Source organism: Saimiri boliviensis, chromosome 6, assembly GCF_048565385.1.
Source record: "Saimiri boliviensis isolate mSaiBol1 chromosome 6, mSaiBol1.pri, whole genome shotgun sequence".
In the NCBI taxonomy this organism is placed as follows: domain Eukaryota; kingdom Metazoa; phylum Chordata; class Mammalia; order Primates; family Cebidae; genus Saimiri; species Saimiri boliviensis.
This window is the reverse complement of record NC_133454.1, coordinates 118424902-118446378: the sequence shown is the minus strand read 5'-3', so window position 1 is coordinate 118446378 and position 21477 is coordinate 118424902. Positions and strand designations below refer to the sequence as shown.

The window sequence follows — 21477 nt, the reverse complement described above, 5'->3', positions numbered from 1 at the left end:
TGGTAGTGAAGCAGCGTCATTTGCCTGGGGAAATGCCAGAGGTTTGTTGTCTCACAGTAAGGAAATTGAAGATGTGAACACTAAAGGAGTGGGTTTAAGAGAGGAAGTTTAATAGGCAAAAGAAAGAAGAGATAGCTTCCTCGTGTGGAGGAAGGGTGCTTGAGTGAGTTTCTGGGTTTGGGGTGAGACGTGGTTGGTTTTATAGATGACCTTGAGGAGGCAGTGTCTGTTTTACATAGGGCTCAGAGGATTGGTTGGACCAGGTGTGCTATTTACATGATGCACAAAGAGGCTTTTGTTATTCAGATGGAGTCTCTCCGTGGCTGGTGCCGTGTTGCTTGCACATGTGAAGACAAAGAAAAGAGGTAACTTCCATGTTGAATATGCCTGGCTTCCAGGTATCCGTTTTCTATTGGCATAGGTGCCAGCACTCAGGTATGCAAGCTTTTAGCTTGCTTGTCTATCCTTGTAGCTTGATATTTTTTGTTAGAAAAGAAATTATATGGGGCTGTTTTTTTTATGAAAAGAAAAACCTTAGCGAGGACTCTCTTACCTAACTGCCTAAATAATTTCTTTTTAGCTCCTATTATCAGCAGTGCCTGCTCCTGATAGGTGATGATCATGAGGGGGACCAAGAGCCTCTAAACTTAGAGACAAGTTGCCAGCACTTTCTAGATAGATTGTTTCCCTCCCCAGCAACCCCTGCTGGTCAGTTTGACAAACAGAGGAACACAAGTTCTCAAATATTCAATAAGCAGATAACCCCAACATCACCAAAAATATCAAGTTGTGATGGCATTTTGTCAAATCGTCTTTACTTTTTATCTGCATCATCTGTTGCTTTCTGAGGGAAGTGTTCTGAGGTCCCATTGTGACTGCGGATTTGCCGATTTCTTTTTGTACGATGGTCAGCTTTTGCCATTCATTCTTTTGTAGTTGTATTGTGCTGTGTTGTGAGGAAGATTCATGACCTATCTTGTGGGAGAATTCTGTATTTAGCAGATGTTCATCTTAAGTTCTATTTTGCCATGTATTGATATTATTACTTTGCTTTTCAGTTTAACATTGATTTAGTATATCTTTTTTCTTTTTTTAACCCTTGCGTGCTATTTCAGAGATGCTTTCTTATGTACTGACTGTGACCCCCAAATTCATATGTTGAAGCCTCAACTCTCAATGTATTTGGAGGTGGGGCTTTGAGAAGTAATTGAAGTCATGAGGGTAGAGCCCCCATGATGGAATTAAGTCCTTCTTAGAAAAGAAAGAGAATCTGAGCTCTCCTCTCTCTCCACTGTGTGAGGGCAGAGAGAAAAAGCAGCCATCAACAAGCTGAGAGAAGAGGACTGAGAATGAACTCTACCTTGCCAAAGCCTTGTCATATCCCTTCCCAGTTTCCAGAAGAGTGATGCATCAATTTCTGTTGTATAAGCCACTCAGTTTATGATTTTTGCTATGGCAGCCAGAGCAGATTCTTGGACTTTGTTTTGAACTCAATATGAAAAACATATATTTTAATAAGAAAATTGCCCCGTTCATTTTTATTGTGTTTATTGATAACTTCGGGCTTATTTGTGCCATACTTAAGAAATCCTTCTTCCTCTTTCTTACACTTTCTTGTTGTTTCTTTAATCCAAGTGCATGATAATGTTTGGAAATCACTCTCTTAACAGGGCCACAAAGGGCTAGATAAGGGAATCTGGCTTGCTGGCTTGCATTTAGGGAAGGGGCAGAGGAGGGAAGCTGTGCTAAGATGATCTGAGCCCCAGATCCTGGTTAAACATCCTCTCCTGGATACAGGATCAGCCCGAGGCACTATTTTTAAATAGGCAACTTTTATTTGCTTTGTCTTCTTTCATCATCTGTATTGGCTTTTGCATCTTGAGTGCCAAAATATAGCTGTTTTCATATTACCCCAAGTTCCTGAGTTTATTTTTTTGTGTAAGAATTTTCCACCCTTTGAAATCCAAAAGGAAATGTTTCCCTTCTTTCTCAGACCATGCTTTTATTTTAGTCAATGTAACAAATCACCCAGGTCTTAGGAGTTTAGAAATCTGATTGGATTGGTTCGTACTAAGCTATAACAGATCTACCACAGCCTTCTAAGATGAACTGGACTTTTTTTTAAAAAAAGCTCCATGACCTATACAATTCTTTAATTACTGGAACTGCACACTTTAAAATCGCATCAAATATTAACATTCAATTTTGTGGAGGTTTATTTTTTATGGAGAGATGAGGATAGGTGTTGGTTAATACTGATAGACTTTACTCTTACAGCCAATTCTATTAAGATTTCTGTTTTAAATCTAGACTATCAGAAAAAATGAAAATGTCTTATTTATTTATTTTTTTGCTATAGCTTCCATGTTCATAGTGGTCCAAGTTCCAATGTCGGGATGGCAGAGGGGAGCCAAAAGTGGCCACATGTTGTTCATGAAGTGTATTTTATTTTTTTATTTTTTTTTAAGATCAGGGATTTTGTAATGTAAATGTTCAATTAGAAAGTTCTTATGATAGTGCATGGCACGTGTCCTTTCCATCATCTGGATTTTTCTGCTCTTTTTGTCTGGCTCACTCCTACTCACTCTCCAGTCCTCATCTTAGTGGTCACTTCTCCCTGGAATGCCCCTGTCCCTTGATCATACCCTTAAGATAGCCATGGTACAAACACCAAAGGCTGAACTTATAACCAGACTCACAGGCAACACTTTGCCCTATGCTGTGTTTCCCTAATGATGAGGAAGTGAAAAAGGAGGCACAACAAATGTCATTTCCATAGCAGAGGCCTCAAGTCCAGCAGACTTGATTCTCTGGATTTCCTTTTCTGCATAACAATGATGAAAGGTAGCCTAGGAAAGCCATTTGTCTTAGGTTTCACCTTTTATACCTTCCTAGTCACTAAACTAAGAGACTGATTCCATTCTTTAGTGTAGCCATTGCTTCGTAAATCTATAAATAGCACGGGTATTTATTTACAATGAAGCATTCATATAGATTAGGAATATTCTATTGACCAATTTTATTAAAGTCCTTCATTTATCTTCCAGATAGTAGATTCTATCAACCAAGTTTCATAAAGAATTCTAATTCCCAGAGGTAAGAACTGAGCCTGGCTTTTTAATTACATGTTTGCTGGTAACCCCGTCCTTCCTTACAAAGCTTATGCATATTTAAAGACTATGCCCTTCCCTGCCTCTTGCTTGGATTGCAAACTCCTCAGCAGTATGGCAGTGTCTTTTAACATCAAGTCTCAATGCAAGAAGAGTTCCTGGAACATTATAAATACCCAACAAACATTCGTAAGTGAATAAAGCTATTCTGTAGTGTCTGCTTTAATATTACGAGACGGCTTGCCCGAGATTGCTAAGCAGCTTCATTATCTAAAATGGAACTAGATTCTGTGGGTAGCAGGTCCATTGGTGCCACCCACAGGTGGCCTCAAGGAAACCATTGTGCCTCACAGATCTAAGGGAGTCTTCATTAAATTCCAGCACAGAGAGGTAAAATGGAATATTATTCTGACGCAGATATTTCATGAATTGTACCATCGCCTGTCTCATCTTGCCTCTCTTTCGGTATATTTCCATGCAGTAGCCCATTCCTAATTCACAAGAAGGGTCCATGGTTGTCCATGAGACCGGGACCCCCTCTGGGCCCAGCAGACAGGCTGTTGGCAGGGCTTCTATGCAGCGCTTGACATAACGCAGGCTCCTTTCATTCTTCCCTTGCCTCCACCTGTCATTTACCAGCCCAGAATAAGAGACATCCAGCGGGGCATACTTAAAATTGGGAGTTTCACTGTAGAAAACAAAAAGAAAGACAAAAATGTTCATCCTCACTCCTGTAATTTCTGGGTACCATCTCATTCTAGAGATCCCAGGCACTCCTCTTGTTTAAAGACCTACCATTGCAAAGTTGTGAATTTTGACCATTGATAACCTTTATGCATCCCAAGGTATGAATTCATCCTGTCTTCACTCCAAAACTGATTTATGTGAATTACAAAAATGTACAAGGAAGAGCAATTATAAATGATGAGCACATGTATTTTTTACCTCTCAAATTCAACATCTGGGTGGCCTGTCTCAGCCCAGCTTCCAAACTTGCTTTTATTGGAGGCATTGAGGTTCAGGATATCTTCCGTAATACAGAGGATTGCTCTCGAATGCTCTACCTTCACTGACTTTGAAAATGCAGCCTCTCTTATCCCCTCACCTAAACTTTCTTGAAAACCTGGGAAGAGACAATAAAGCAATATTGTCAGACAGAGTTTTCTATTTATACTGCTCCCACCTGATTAATACCTCAATGCTTAGTAGTTTACAAACTTGAGTTTACCCCACAATCAGCTAAAGTCCTTGTCACAATACAGATTTCTCTACCTCTCCCAGCCCCCAGAGTCTCTGTGAATTTACATTTCTAATGAGCTCTCAGGTGATGCTAATGCTATTAGTTGAAGACTCAATTTGAGAAGCACTGCTGCTTGCCCATTTCTTCAGACTCTTTACCTTGGATTTGGAGTATCTGTTTCCAGTTTATGATCTCGCAATTTTTCAAAACTTCTTGTGATTTTTGAGGCTCTTTGGAGAATATACGATACACATTTGTGTATAAATCCATGTCATCAGTCATCTCCTGCATAGGATGGTGAAAGGTCAGGTCATTCCTTTGAACTTTTTCTACACCTCTCACTGATGGCAATTATTAGAAAAATGAAAATCCAAAAGACAATTTTTAACAGTGGCCCACAATGGCTGCAGTTGGGCACGTGGATAATAAAACCTAGGCCTGTAAGCTACTGCTGATCTCTTGCCTGTATAACTGGAGGTTGTTAAATATTTCACTGACAGGTACTGGCTATAAACCTGGTTATCAGATACAGAACAAAGATAAGATGAAATCAGCCACCCTCCACCAGGCCTTAAGATGTCTCACCTTTCTCCCTACCAACTCAACTGCACACTTACCTTATCCTATTTATAGCATCACCAAGCACCCAGCAGAATCAAAAGAATGCAACAGTTGCTTTTCTCCCTGCTTCTCTCACCTCCTGTGCCACACATATCTCTTTGTTATATATGCTGTGCCCCATGTAACGTGTAGGACACATATGTTTCTAGGATTAAGTCCTTAAACTCGAACAAATTCAACCATGATTTCTGTAAGTTTTAGTGCATACGGTTTCACCAGACACCTAGAATCTATAGTATCCTAGAATCTACAATGTCCAGGGCTTGGGCAAGATACTTTAGTGTATATAAACATTAACAAGACATTGCCTTTTCTCAAGGATATAGGATATCAGCCTATTTGAAGAGTGATGCTGTCTTTACAGAAGCCCACAAAATAGAATGAAGTAACTGAATTTTTGGTAGCACTCTGGGTAATATATGTGGTGTTAGACTCATGGGTTTGAAAGAAAGAGACTTGTGATCCCATTCTGACAAGCCACAAACTTCATGGGAAGATGAGCACCTGTTTCTGAGGGGAAATATAAACAATAAGTATGAGAGTTTTAGCAGTGAATGTATTAATAGTATGTTGGAAGTTGTATTGTTAAAGAATAAAACAGAAAATAATATAACTAATTTTAAAGAAACTTTCAAGAATTTGGAGGTGCTTTTATAAAGGCAAGTTCCTGAATATGGCCAAAACCAAAACCTCAGTAAATTTAAAATAGTAGATGTTTTAAAAGACCCAATTTTAAAAGAATGACTGAAAATAGCCAAGTACATATCCAAAGAATTATAAAAATATCAAAGTAAACTAGAATAAAACAAATGGAACAATTTATAAAAATTAAAGCTATAAATAATGAAATGGATAACAAGGCATAGTGCAAAGGATACATAAAGCCAAAAGTTCATTTTTAAATGGCAAAAAGAGAAAGAAAGAAAGAAGAAGAAAGAGACAGATAAACTGCTGGTAAGGCTACTTAAGGAAATACAAGAGGAAGAGAAAAAAACAAAAAGCATAGAGTATGAGAAATGAAAATGGAAACAGAGAAACAGAGAAAAGAACAAAAGAATTATAATAGAAGATTATATGCTACCCCAAGGCAACATATTTACTGATAAAAGAAATTAATGTTATCCCTCAAGAATAAACTATCAAAATTGACTTTCAAAAACTAGAAAACTTCAACAAACTAATAGAAAATGTCAGAATGAAATTAAACACATAACATTTAAAAAGTAGACAAGGATTATGGCAACATGTTCATGTTGCTACAAAGAACATGATTTTCCAGGTTCATTCATGTCTCTTCAAATGACAAGAACTCATCGTTTTCGATGGCTGCATAATATTCCATGATGTATATGTGCCACATTTTCCCTGTCCATTCTATCATCAATGGGCATTTCGGTTGGTTCCAGGTCTTTGCTATTGTAAACAGTGCTGCAATGAACCTGGAAACCATCATTCTCAGCAAACTGACACAAGAACAGAAAATCAAACACCGCATGTTCTCACTTATAGGTGGGTGTTGAACAATGAGAACACATGGACACAGGGAGGGGAGCATCACACACTCGGGTCTGTCAGAGGGGAAAACAAGGGAGGGAGTTGGGGAGAAATAGCATGGGGAGAAATGCCAGATATAGGTGATGGGGAGGAAGGCAGCAAATCACACTGCCATGTGTGTACCTATGCAACAAACTTGCATGTTCTTCACATGTACCCCAAAATCTAAAATGCAATAAAGAAAAACAGTTAAAAGAAAAAAAAAACAAAGGACATGATTTTATTCTTTTCTGTTTGCAGGGTAGTATTCCATAGGAATATATGTACTATGTTTCTTCATCCAATCTACCACTGATGGGCACCTGGGTTGATTCCATGTCTTGGCTATTGTAAACAACATAGCAATGAACACACAAGTGCATGTGTCATTTTGGTAGAATGATTCATTTTCTTTTGGGTATTTACCTAGTAATGGCATTTCTGGGTCGAATGGTAACTCTGTATTAAGTTCCCTAAGAAATTTCCAGACTACTTTCCACAGTGCAATATTTCTAAGCAAATTAATGCTGGAACAGAGAACCAAATATCACATGTTCTCACTCTTAACTGGGGCTAAGCATCGAGCACACATGGGCATAAATATGGGGAAAACAGACACTGTAGACTACTAGAAGAAAAGGGGCTGGGTTAGAAAACTACTTCCTGGGTACTATGCTCACTACCAGGGTGGTGGGATCTGTCTGTACTCCAAGACTCAGCATCATGCAATATTCCCACGTAACAAATCTGTACATGTACCCCCTGTATCTAAAAGGAAAGTTGAAATTTAAAAAAAATAAAAAGTAACCAAAATAAGATTATTTTACATTTAAGTTATACATAAGCCAAAAACGAACACATAATGTTAATAGTAGACTTTGGTAATAGATGAAAAGATCCCAATGCCAAATCTGGTAAAGAAATAACAAAAAGAGAGTTATTGACCATATTCCCTTATGAAGACAGATGTAACAATTCTGAATAAAATATTCAGTAGTATATCAAAAGAATGTGAACATGAACAGCTTGTTTTAGAAAGGCCAGAATGGCTTTGATTGGAAGAGCTTTTAGTGTAATAAACTAAAGGAGGGAAAATTATGTATGAGTATATAAATTGCAAAAAAGAAAAGAAAAAAATGAAATAACAAATTTACCCTCCCTTCTAAATGTAAGTTCTGTGAAAGTAGGGACAACAGGAAAATGCTCTAAACTTGTAAAGACGGAATCAAATGTAATTCCAAATGTAAGCTGTTATAGCCATTTTATTAAAATCAGGAATGAGACAAGGATAGAAATATTATTGTTAGTTGGTATTGTTTTCTTAGGTTGTACATTATGCAGGAAGGCAAGAAACTAAAAACCCATACAAATATTGGCAAAGAAGAAGCAAATTAGTTTGTAGAATATGGTATTATGCATTTAGAAAATCCAAGAGACTTTGACAAAAACTAAAACAAATAACACCGCACACAAACAAACAGGATTTTAAAGAATAGTGTGAACATATTTGGAAATAAAGAATACAAATAAAAAGCAATAACAAAATAATAATGCTCATAAATAGAAATGGAAAAATAATTCAATAGACTTAACAAATAGTATAAAATACCTAAGGGTAAACTTAATGGAAAATCATGTAGTTTACCACAGGAAAACACTAAAATTTTTACCAGATGGCATAGAACAGAAACTGAAAAAATTTAGAATCCTTCCACAATTGTCTAAAAACAATTATCACAAAATATCACAAAATATTAATCCTTCCACAATTGTCTAAAAAAGCCACTCCAATACAAATTACAATTACAATATTTAGTTGGGGTAGTTGGTAGGAAACTGGAATAGTCTATGTTCATATAGCTTTTAAGTCTATTAGAAATAGGAAAGTAAGAAAAAGATTGGTGGAGGGTGATTTGCTTTATTAGATATTAAAATTTGCCACAAAACCACTGAAAAGACTAGAAACACATACTGAAACAGATATGAAAATGTATAAACATGTTATATGACAAAATAGTTGTTTATGTTTCAGTAGTGGAAAGATTTATTTCATAAATAATACTAACATAATTAGCCAGCCATAAGGGAGAAAAATATAAAAGAATGATAATTCATGCTATTCAAAAATATATTTCAAATAGAATTAAGATTGAAATGTCAAAAGTAAAAACTTAATGTAAGAAAAAATAAGAAAACATTTGTATGATCTTGGAGTAGGAAAATCTTCCTAATTATTAATAAAAAAGCAACAAAACCTAAGAAGTCATAGTGAAAAAGATAATATATTTTATTACATTGAAATAAAAAATTTCTTCATGTCAAAATCTCCATCAATAAAATAAAAAATAATTCTAAATTGGGCAACAAATTTGTAGCATACACGTTGTATTAGTATTCCTAGTATCCAAAACACTTACAGAATTTTAAGAATGACACAAAACTCCAGTGTAAAAATGGTCAAACAATATAAAGAGTTTAGAAGTAAATCCCAAATGACTAATAAACACATGCAAATATAATATGTTCAATATCACTAGTCAGGGAAATGCAAAGTAAATCTACAATAAGATGCCATTTTTCACCCACCAGTTTGTCACAAATTAAAAGAGGGATAACACCCAGTGCTGGTGGGAATATGGAATTCTTCCATATATTGCTAATGGAAATAAAATTGTAGAACCCTTTGGGAAGGTAATATGGAAATGCCCATTTAGAAAAAGATAAACTGTGACTTGCAGATATTCCTTTTGGAAATCAATTGTATTGAGGAAACTTTCCAGGATGTAAAGACATATGTACAAGGATGTTTATTGAAGCATTGTTTGTAGTGGCAAAGTGCTATAAATAATTTGAACCCAATAGCAGGAGAATGACTGACTAAATAGCACTGCATTGACTCTATGGAATACCACAGTTATTAAAATGAGTATGTTAGTACTGTATTGATTCACCCAAAGGGATGTCCATATGTTAAAGCCAAATTAAAAAGTGATGACAGAAGAGATCATCAGTGAATATCCCTTTGTGTGTTAATTTGGGCAAAGACACCAATTACCTGAAGGAGTAGAAAAGAAGGAGAGGAGGGAAGGGGAAGTGAGAGGTTATTAACTTCTTCAAATCATGTTGGATTTTTCCACTTGTATAATCATCACATATTATCTTTTTGATTAAAAACCAACAAAGAGATCCAAGATGGCTGATCACTAGCAGCTCAGGATTGTAGCTCCCAGTGAAAGCACAGAGAACGAGAGGATACTACACTTTCAGATGAATTTTTGTTGCTCACGGACCAGGAGATTCCCAGCAGAGGAGCCCCGTGGGTTGCCAGCGCGACTCTTGTGGCCAGCTCCGTGGTTTTGCCAGCACCTTGGTGCCACAGTTCTTGGTGCAGAGTAAACGGGACTGGGTCCCCTTCTGGTTGACGTTTGGAGCTCTGGGAAGGCAGAGTCGCCCATTCAGCTAATTGAAAAAGGGACTCAAGAGGGAAGCCAGACCGGAGATTCCCAGGCAGAAAGGCACCATGAATCTTAATGCCATTGTTTTAGCTGGCACAGTGGGTTACTCAGATTTTGCCGCTGGGAATCAACAAGTTTGACGTCCACTCAGAGACCTAATTTGAAAGTCGGTAATTACAAAGATGACAGGTGGATAAATTTACAATGATGGGAAGAAACCAGTGTAAAAAGGCTGAGAATACTCAAAATCAGAATGCCTCTCCCTCTACAGGGGATCACAGTTCCTCATCATCAGGGGAAACTAAGAACGTTGAAAAAAGGTTTGACAAAATCCTAACGAGAATAGACAATTTAGAGAGGAATGTAAGTGAATTAAAGGAACTGAAGAATACAATAAAAGAACTCCATGAAGTATGCACAGGTTTCAACAGTCGAATTGATCAAGCAGAATAAAAAATATCAGAGGTCGAAGACCAACTTAATGAAATGAAATGAGAAGACAAGATGAGAGAAGAAAGAGTAAAAAGGAATGAGCAAAATCTCCAAGAAATATGGGACTATGTGAAAAGACCTAATTTACTTTTGATAGGTGTACCTGAATGTCATGAAGAGAATGAATCCAAGCTGGAAAATATTCTTCAGGATATTATTCAGGAAAACTTTCCTAACCTAGTAAGGCAGGACAATACTCAACTCCAGGTAATACAGAGAACACCACAAAGATATTCCTCAAGTACAGCAACCCCAAGACACATAATCGTTAGATTCACCGGGGTTGAAATAAAGGAGAAAATTCTAAAGGCAGCTAGAGAGAAAGGTCAGGTTACCCATAAAGGGAAGCCTATCAGACTCACAGCAGATCTCTCAGCAGAAACCCTACAAACTAGAAGAGAGTGGGAGTCAATATTCAATATCCTCAAAGAAAAGAATTTTCAACCCAGAATTTCATATCCAGCCAAACTAAGCTTCATAAATTAAGGAAAAATAAAATTTTTCATGAACAAGCAAGCACTCAGAGATTTCATCGCCACCAGGCCTGCTTTACAAGCGCTTCTGAAAGAAGCACCATACAGAGAAAGGAACAACTAGTATCAGCCATCCCAAAAACTTACCAAAAGGTAAAGAGTATCTCCATAATGAAGAATCTATACCAACTAACGGGCAAAATAGCCAGCTAACATTAAATGACAATGTTAAACTCATAAACATCAATATTAATCCTAAATTTAAATGGATTAAATGCTTCAATCAAAGACACAGACAGGCAAATTGAATAAAAAGTCAAAACCCATTGGTTTGCTGCATCCAGATCCATCTCATAAGCAAGGACACACAAAGGCTCAAAATAAAGGATTGGAGGAAGACTTACCAATCAAATGGAGAGAAAAAAAACAAAACAGAACAGGAGTTGTAACTTTCATCTCTGACAAAATAGACTTTAATAGTAACAAAGACTAAAAGAAACAAAGAAGGACATTACATAATGGTAAAAGGATCAATGCAACAACGGAGTCAATGTTCATAAATATATATGCACCCAATATAGGAGCACCCAGATACATAAGACAAGTTCTTAATGATTATAAAAAGACTTGGACTCCTGCACAATAATGGCAGGAGACATTGACACCACATTTTTAATATTTGACAGATTAATGAGATAGAAAATTAACAGGGACATCTATGATTAGAACTCAGACCTGGAACAAGTAAACTCAGAGAATATTTATAGAATTCTTCACCCCAGGTCCACAGAACATACATTTTTCTCAGTATGACATTACACTTATTTTGAAAGCGACCCGTAATTGGAAGTAAATCACTCTTCAGCATTTGCATAGCATTTCACAGACTTAAATGAAATATTGGTTGGCTGTTTGTTATTTTCTTCCCTTATTCGTTCCTGTCTCTGCTGTTAAGCACAATTATTGGCATAAAAGAGGTTTCCAATACCTATTTTTAGATTGCATTCCAGCCTGGGCAATAGAGTGAGACTCCTGTTCTCTCTCCACCTTTCTCTTTCTTTCTTTCAAAAAAAAAAAAAAAAAAAAAACCAACCAACCAAACAAACAAAAAGACAAAAAGAGTTATTAAATTCATTTTAGGAATTGTTACAAGCTGATGACTGTACTCTGAATGATAATCTGGTAAAACTAGAATGATAATCCCTTAGACAAATAAAACATCTTTTAACTCATTCATTTATTGGTATATCCAACAAACATTTATGAGAACTCACTGTACACCCCTTGCCTATATGGTTAATATTAAAAAAAAACCAACAAAGAAAATATTAATTTTTTTCTAGATAAATTCTCCTGCATTCCACCCCAAAAAAGTTCTTATTCAAAATCAAATTGACTTTCAATACTGAAAGAAACATGGTATGCTGTGGAATCAGACTAGGTGAATGTGTTTCCAAGTAAATTGCATCACATTTCATTCTTTCCATTTTTTTGTTCATATATGTGTGCTGTGGAACTTTTGTATTTTAATATTTTTGTTTATTGACTCATTTTATAAAAACTAGCCTTGTTCAAGCAATGCATGTATGAAGTCATGGTTTAATGCTGCAGTTACATTGCTAAAATACACATAATAACTACAAAGTTATTGAAGTAAAAAGAACTATTTGACCTCCTACAGTTATTTAGCATATTACACTTCAAAGAAATTGGAACGTGGAATTTAATAAACTAAGCATTAATCTTCCATTCCAAATTGTCAGGAAGCCAGAAGATCAAAAGAACATCCCTAGGGAAGGTGTTAGGCTCAGCCTGGTTCCCACCCCCTTTACCCCTTTGTTCCTCAAGCTAGGGTCATTTTGTCACTTTCTTCATCCCAATCCTTACCCACTTTGGAAACTAGTCTTGAACTGGGGTGGCTTATCATTATTTGTGGACTCGGCAGTCTATACCTGCATGAAGCTAGGCTGGCGATGAGGCTTCAGTTTCCTAACTAGATGTGCATGAAACACACACACACACACAAAGGGGAAGTCTTTAGGGCAAGTAAATAGACCTAGGTTTGTATTAATATTTCAGCTTGTTTATTCCTTGTGTGTGTCCTCAGCCAATATGGCTGATTATGATAAATATGATCTACAATTATGTGCTATGTACTGTCTTTGATATACAGTATCTCATTTAAACCTTGTGTAATCCTCTGAAGAAGGTCCTCTTATTTTTCCCATTTTAACAGATGAAGAAACTCAGAGAAAGGCCTGTGGTTACATAGCTACTAAAACTCGCAGAGTCCACTGAACTTGAATTCAGATTCTGCAATGCTTTAATATCTGGTATCCAGCAGCTACATGACTTAATATTTCTCAGTGTCATTTCCTTATCTCTAAGTCGGAGATACTAACACTCACTTCATAAGATTGTTCTGATGGTGACATTCACTAACAAAAGTACTTCCACATAGTTGATAAACAGTAGTTATGAGTAACTTCCCTGGTTCCTGAGAAACAATTAAAAACAAACAAACAGGGTCTAACCCTGTTGCCCAGGCTGGAGTACAGTGGCGTGATCTTGGCTCACTGCAGCCTTGACCTTCTGGGGCTCAAGCCATCCTCCTGCCTCAGCCTCTTGAGTAGTTAGGACTATAGGCATGCACCACCACACCCTGGTAATTTTGTTTATTTTTTTGTAGAGATGAGGTCTTACTATTTGCACAGACTAGTCTCTAACTCTTGGCCTCAAGTGATCCTCCTGCCTTGGCCTCCCAAAGTTCTGGGATTACAGGTATAAGACACCATGCCCAGCCCTGAGAGGTAATTTTTACTAGTAGACTTCTGCTTTGGTTTTTAAGTCACTGTTCTGATATCTCAGACACCCAGTTTTCCCTGTAAATTGGCCTCCTTTCAGCCCCTGCAGGTGATCCCTGCCACCTCAAAGACATCTTAATCTGTGAGTGTCAGCCTTGACCTTTTCTTCTCCTTTCCCCTACACCCTCTTTCCCAGATGAATCCTGTGCCTTACAGGATGGGTGGGAACACGTGACACTCATGCAAGGTGCCAAGTACTGAAGGAGTGTTTTAAAATACTCACATTTCCTTTCACCCTATAAGCAGCCCTGGTGTCTGACCTGGTCAGTTCCTCAGGCCCTTTGTACCTGCCTGGCTCCACCAGTCCCTGTTTGTGTGCATACCTGTTTTTGAGGCCGGATAATAACCGTCTGATACTCGGGCCAGGAGTCCACCAGCACCTCCAGGTTGAAGGGGTTCCCGTGATTGATGTGATACACAGAGCCATACACCTGAAGGAGGGATGGAAAGGACTAGGAGAGGTTAAGATGTCCAGAGATGGGGATTTGAATGTGAAGAGGAAGAGAAAAATGGAGGTGAAGAGATGGTACTGGGACAAAGTCAGTGACAGTGAAATGAGCAGCATCTCCAGGACAATACTGATGGATGCGAAGTCACCAGCAAGCAGGCAGAACTCACAGGTAGATGTTCTTGTGATACCAAAGAGCTACTGTGCACTAACTGGGCACTTGGCAGTGTTCTTAACACTTACATTGTGTGGATTTATTCAGTGTCCACAACAATTTTAAGAAGTAGGTGCTAATATTGTTCCCATTTCATTGATGCAAAGATCAAAGGTAAAGGCATAGAAAGGTAAAGAAACATGCACGAAGCCATGCGACTAGAACGTGGCAGCCTAGGAATGCATATCCATTCAGTCTGGCTCCAACACTAGGCTTGTAGCCACCATTCTCCACCGCCTCTCTAAATGAATGACAAAACCTGCAGAGCGGGCCTAGCTGCCTCTTCCCAAGGAGAAGCAGCAGCTCTTGACTTGCCTCCTTCATCCCCAACCTCATCCTGTTTCCCAGCTTCAACCCTCTGCAGAAAGTCAGGAAGGACCAGAATCACGAGCCTATTTTCTCATCCTCAACACCCCTGCTCCCATACTGCGACCTCCCACTATTCCCCGACCTTCAGGGACTCAGGGATGCTCTTGGCCAAGGATTTGTATAGGGCCAGTAGCTTCTGGGAATTATTCAGTAGGATCATTTTGTGGGATACTTCAGTCTTGAGTCCTTCAAGAAGAAACTCTGAAAAGATAAGAAGTGAAGGGAAAATGTTAAGGGACCAAATGAATTTAGGATGCACTTTACACATCTCCATTCAAATAGCACTCATGATGTAGTTACTGTTAGTATCATCCTCATTCTGAATACACCAAAGCTCAGAGAGACTAAGAACATTTCTCAAGTTCTTAAAGGGATAAATGCCAGAGTCAGATTTTGAAACCATATATGAATGGCTCCAAAACCCATGCCCTGCCTCTCTGGTGGAATGAATTAAAAGTGAATATTGAGAGTTCTGTGAGCTTCCCAAATGCCTGTGGTAGAACACTCTACCCCCACCATCATCATAACCATTTCCCTGTATTTTGATCATCAGATGCCTGAGAAGTCTTTCATCTGGAATAGAAAATATCAGCCCTCTAAGAAAAGTTGTGACTGGAAAACTTAAGAGCAGGAATTGGCAAAGATTTTATTTAGTTTCTTAGGGCCAAATATTTCAGACCTATGGCCATTTTGGAAGTTGTTCCAGTTTCATTGCAAAAAAGAAAACATGGAAAAATGTTGACACCTATCTATAAACTTCTGTTGAAATAACATTCAGAATTCTTAGAAATGTGCCAATAATTTACCAATAACTTTGAGAAGGTTATCATCACAACTGATAGGTTCAAAGCTTAGGCTGGTTTCAAATTTTATTTCTGCCTCTTACTTCTTTGTTAACTTGCTTAACCAGTCAGAACCTCTAAGTGTTTTCTCTCCACTTTGGAACTGGAAATTAAAATTTTCCAGAGTAATGAGATTACACAATGTAATACATATAAAATGTGTAGCATTATACCTGGCATAAAGTAAGAACAATATTTAACATATGTTATTTTTTAAATTGATTTTATATTAATCAATATGTCATGTATAGATTTAGCAATTATATCCAATAATGTAAAAATAATAAAAAATGTAAAGAACTTACAAAGTTAATTAATGTAAGAGAAAGAACCCACATATCAGTTATTTGAAACAGTCATTAGCAAATTAGTTAATACAGATGTTTGAAATTTTGTATCCATGAAGGTGAAATAGTTCCAAATATATGTTAAATAATAGACAAGGTGAAACAGATTTTGTCTTCTCTGGGGTCAAAGCCTCAAAGTTAGACTATGTTCTGTAGCTATATAAAGCAGTGTTTAAACAAAAGCATCCTTTTGCAAGAACTTAGAATTTCAGAACATTTGAGTACTCAAGGAACTTTTAGTAAATAGAACTGGATCTCTGACATGGGCCTATCTCGTGTCTGATTCTGCTGTTCTTATAGCTGTCAAAAAAGCTGGTCTTTTCCCCCCCAATTCCAAATGCTTTCTTTGCTCTGTTTTTCACCTGATTTAACTAAAATTGCCCTTACCCATGTGTTTTACTATGGTCTTCTCCTTTGAATTTTTGGTCAAAATTTTAGAAGTTTTAATTCAAGATCTACCATGCTATATCACTACCTGCAAAACAAAACAAAAAAAAGCAAAACCAACTTGTATTTTATTTGTCCTGAGAATACTGTAGCCTGGGCTAATACATGTGAACAACTCCTACACCTATCAGCTGCCACATCTTTGTCCCAAGTACCTCTCCGATCCATTCCCTACTCCATCCCCTTGCAATGACCTTAGTTAAGAGTCCCTTTGTCCTTGTACTTAATATTGTTCTTATGACCCCACCATGGCCTCAGCTTCTAACATCTACCCCAAAAAATTTTTCTGTACCCATATTCTTACCATCAACATTTCTTTTCTAAATCAGGAAGCTGCTAAAAGCCTGGATAGACCCCTCCCCACACTCTTTTAAAAAATTTTTTTAAAGTACACATAACGGAAAACTTACCATTTAACTTTTTTTTTTTTTTTTTTTTTTAGACAGAGTTTCGCTCTTGTTACCCAGGTTGGAGTGCAATGGCGCGATCTCAGCTCACCGCACCCTTCGCCTCCTGGGTTCAGGCAATTCTCCTGCCTCAGCCTCCTGAGTAGCTGGGATTACAGGCACGCGCCACCATGCCCAGCTTATTTTTTGTATTTTTAGTAGAGACGGAGTTTCACCATGTGGACCAGGATAGTCTCGATCTCTTGACCTCGTGATCCACCCGCCTCAGCCTCCCAAAGTGCTGGGATTACAGACGTGAGCCACTGCGCTCGGCCATTTAACTATTTTTAAGTGTACAACTCAGCAGCATTATCCATATTTGCAATGCTCTACAAGCATTACCACCATCCATTTCCAGAACGTTTTTGTCATCCCAAACATAAACTGCACCCATTAAAACACAATTACTAATTCCTTCTCTTCCTAGCCCCTGGTAACTTTTATTTTACTTTATGTTTCTAGGAATTTGCCTATTCTAGGTACTTCATATAAATGGAATCCTACAATATTTGTCCTCTGGGGTCTGGCTTATCTCATTTAGCATAATGTTTTCAAGGTTCACCTAATGTTGTATCATGTGTCAGAATTTCATTCCTTACCTGGAATAATTTTCCATTTTATATGGAAAATAAGTTTAAAGGCCACTGAAGAAAAATAATAAATTTGTGAATGACAGTAAATACGAGTAGCACACAGTCAGTCAGTAGTCACTGTGAAGACTATAGAAAAGCAATTATAATAAATAATGGGTAAAAAAGAAAAGTAACTTGTACACATCTACCAAAAATGTGTATGCATGTGGACAAGGACTTAAAGGGAATAAACGTATAAATTGCTTTTGGGTGGTGAAAGTATGTGTGATTTATTTTCTATTTCAGAATTTTCTTTAGTACCATTGACATATGTTTATTTTTACACAAGTTTGAAAAAAACATGGAAGGCAATGGAACCATAGTTAAAGATAAGAATTCTGAAAACAGAAGAAATGCTATTTTTCTTTCTTTTTTCCCAGCAGTCCCATCAGCTATCAAGTTTTCCTTTGTTTTTTTTTTTTTTTTTTAAGTGGAGAGGAAAAAGCTCCCTATGTCCCACCATTCTGTGCATGCCCAATCCAATCACCTGGAAAGTGTATAGTCTGCAGTGAGCCCCAAGAATGAGTTCTCAGACTCTCTTCCTTTTCTAAGAAGGGCAGCAGCCATCTTAGGAAGACATCTGATAGCCGTTGGCAACTATTCATAAAATCTGAAAGCTTCCTAGGGATTCTGAGGAGCCTTGCCTTTGCAATATCTTTTGGAGGACTTCGGAGAGACCTAAAAGTCAAAGAATCACTCTATCCCAATCCAAGTTATAATATAAAATTCTTTCAAAGTTACCTTGAGGCAGTGACTAGATGCTTGTACATCTCTTCTGTGTAGCAGCACATTCCTGATTTCTGTTCACCAGGGAACTCACCAAGAGACTCTCCTACTCTCAAATCTTGGAAACATTTTTTTATACCGGAAGTCTTTCTAGGGAAAAAGTTTTGTTTTTTTTTTTTTTTTGCTGGCTTCTGAGATGACAGGTGAACACTGGGACCTGGGGTTCCCCTGAAATACTTGCTCTATCTCGGAATTCCTAATGAAGTTGATCTCGATGGTCCAAAGGAGAAGCCTAACTCTTAATTCAGGAGCTTTGGTGATTGAGCAGATTCTGCACATCTGAACTCTCAGGAAGGGGTTGCTCATCCAGTTAGAGGACCTTGAACTGATCGTGACTTTAGATGTCGTTGCACCTCTCTGTAGCAAAGGAACGATGTTTTAACTGACTGGTGGCTGGTGGCAAGGCATAGAAGAGCCAAATAAACACAGGTTCTTTTGGATTAAAAAGATTGATAGCACCAATTGAAATAAATTCCAGAAAAGGATGGGGGTTTCTGGAGCTGTTCTGGGTTGGTGATGAAGTTTCAATGCCTCCTGAGAAATCAGGAAGTGGTATATGGTTTTAGCTAGATCAGGGAATTGGGAAGATGTGGGACATGCTTTCTTGGCTAGGGGTGTCCTAGAACATTTTAAAGCTCTAAAGCCCTCTGTTGTGCTCTAGTCCTTAGAGTCTAAAGAAGAGAAAAATAAAAATTTTGGCTATACGACAAAGCAGTAGGAGACTCTTCATTGCTCCTAAATATCTTCTTCCCTGATTCTTTCATCTTCTGTTTCCTACTTTTCTACCTCAAATTCAGCTTTCATTATTTGCTTAATTCCTGCTAATGCATTCTCTAAATCCATGTCCTAAAACTGTGGTTAAGAAAGACGCCCAATGCCTTCTTCCTTCATCTTTTGTGACCAAAAAGCTGATCTGAGCACCTGCCTAACTTCCTGTAAGAGAGGAGAATCAGACATGAGGTTTATTAGAGATTGTCTAGTCTCAAGAAAATAAGCCCTGGAAAGTGGACACATGATTGCATGTGCAAAACTGAGACCAGATACCAGATGTTCTAAATCTCAAGCCATTGTTCTTTGCTTTGTAGGGTGCTGGTTCCCACTTTGTGAGGAATTTTGAATATTGTGGCTCCAAATATCTCATAATAAGTCTCTTTTACTTGAGACTTTAGTTGAATTAATTTATACAAATATTTGATCTGGAAACTTTTCTCTCCCTCTAACCTGGTACTGGCTTGAATAACTTGAACAGCAAGTCTTATTATGTTAAGGGAAAATTTGATTGATTCATCCTCAAATATGTAATTTTGTCTTTTCTAGCCCAACATATTATTTGTCTTATACTTATCATCAGAAAATCTGGAAAATTCAATAATCATCAGAAATCTGATACACAAGTCATACTTCATGGAGAAAGAGCCCAACAAGTATTTTTCTTCTATTGTCTTTAACTTTCTTTTTTGTGTAGAACTACTTTTTTGAGGTATAATTTAACATATAAAAGCTGTATGTGTTTAATATATAAAACCTCATGAATATAGAGATGAATACATACTCATGAAACCATGACCCCAGTCTGTGATGCTCCCCTCTTTGTGTCCAAGTGTTCTCATTGTTCAACACCTGCCTATGAGTGATAATATGCTGTGTTTGATTTTCTGTTCTTGTGTCAGTTTGCTGAGAATGATGGTTTCCAGGTTCATCCATGTTCCTGCAGAGGACACAAACTCATTGTTTTTTTATGGCTGCATAGTATTCCATGGTGTATATGTGCCACATTTTCCCTGTCCAGTCTATCATTGATGGGCATTTGGGTTGCTTCCAAGTCTTTGCTATTGTAAACATGTGTGTGCATGTGTCTTTATAATAGAATAATTTATAGTCCTTTGGGTATATACCCAGTAATGGGATTGCTGGGTCAAATGGAATTTCTATTTCTAGACCCTTGAGTAATCACCACACTGTCTTCCACAAGGGTTGAACTAATTTACACTCCCACCAACAGTGTAAAAGTGTTCCTGTTTCTCCACATCCTCTCCAGCATCTGTCGTCTCTAGATATTTTAATGATTGTCATTCTAACTGGCATGAGATGGTATCTCAATGTGGTTTTGATTTGCACTTCTCTAATGACCAGTGATAATGAGCATTTTTTCGTATGTTTGTTGGCTTCATATTTGTCTTCTTTTGAAAAGTGTCTGTTCATGTCCTTCACCCACTTTTGGATGGATTTGTTTGTTTCTTGTCAATCTATTTCAGTTCTTTGTAGACTATGGATATTAGCTCTTTGTCAGATGGGTAGATTGCAAAAATTTTTTCCCATTCTGTTGGTTGCCAGTTGGCTTTAATGGTAGTTTCTTTTTGTCAGAAGCTCTGAAGTTTAATTAGGTCTCATTTGTCTATTTTGGCTTTTATTGTCATTTCTTTCGGTGTTTTAGTCATGAAGTCCTTGCCTATGCCTATGTCCTGACTGGTTTTGTTAGGTTTTCTTCTAGGGTTTTTATGGTGTTAGGTCTTATGTTTAAGTCCTTAATCCATCTGGAGTTAATTTCAGTGTAAGGTGTCAGGAAGGGGTTCAGTTTCTGCTTTCTGCTCATTCCTAGCCAATTTTCCCAGCACCATTTATTAAACAGCGGATCCTTTCCCCATTGCTTGTTTATGTCAGGTTTGTCAAAGATCAGATGGTTGTAGATGTGTGGTGTTGCTTCAGAGGCCTCTGTTCTGTTCCATTGGTCTATGTTTCTGTTTTGATACCAGTACCATGCTGTTTTGATTAATGTTGCCTTGTAATATAGCTTGAAGTCCAGCAGTGTGATGCCGCCAGTTTTGTTCTTTTTACTTAGGATTGTCTTTGCTATGTGGGCTCTCTTTTAGTTCCACATGGAGTTTAAGGTGGTTTTTTCCAGTTCTGTGAAGAAGGTCATTGGTAGTTTGTTGGGGATAGCATTAAATCTATAAATTACTTTGGGATGTATGGCCATTTTCATGACATTGATTTTTCCTAACCATGAGCATGGAATGTTTTTCCATATGTTTGTGTCTTCTCTTATTTCCTTAAGCATGGTTTGTAGCTCTCCTTGAAGAGATACTTTACCTCCTTTGTTAGTTGTATTCCAAGGTATTTTATTTTTCTTGAAGCAATTGTGAGTGGAAATTCTTTCT

General features: G+C 37.5%; 2 protein-coding genes across 11 annotated transcripts in view; one reads left to right on the top strand and one right to left on the bottom strand.

The window, feature by feature from the left end:
- The first annotated feature begins 241 nt into the window (after positions 1-241).
- The window catches only part of GLYATL2 (glycine-N-acyltransferase like 2), a 47252-nt gene continuing 26016 nt past the window's right edge, over positions 242-21477 (top strand). Inside the window, exon 1 of the mRNA XM_003920159.4 lies at positions 242-365. The gene's annotated coding sequence lies outside the window, so the exon portion shown is untranslated. The remainder of the gene's footprint in view (positions 366-21477) is intronic.
- The window catches only part of LOC101034255 (glycine N-acyltransferase-like protein 1), a 115504-nt gene continuing 97022 nt past the window's right edge, over positions 2996-21477 (bottom strand). For 4 of the 10 annotated variants that reach the window (XM_074401504.1, XM_074401506.1, XM_010334952.3 and 1 more), the window contains 5 exons: positions 14902-15020; positions 14112-14219; positions 4509-4635; positions 4056-4233; positions 2996-3798 (listed from right to left, as the gene is read on the bottom strand). In XM_074401504.1, the coding sequence (XP_074257605.1) occupies positions 3381-3798; positions 4056-4233; positions 4509-4635; positions 14112-14219; positions 14902-14979 (909 nt within the window). In that variant the 5' untranslated portion in view covers positions 14980-15020 and the 3' untranslated portion in view covers positions 2996-3380. Of the gene's footprint in view, positions 3799-4055; positions 4234-4508; positions 4636-14111; positions 14220-14901; positions 15021-16395; positions 16484-18274; positions 20028-21477 lie in introns of those variants that run through there. The other 6 variants (XM_074401502.1, XM_010334947.3, XM_074401503.1 and 3 more) reach the window with 3 other exon arrangements.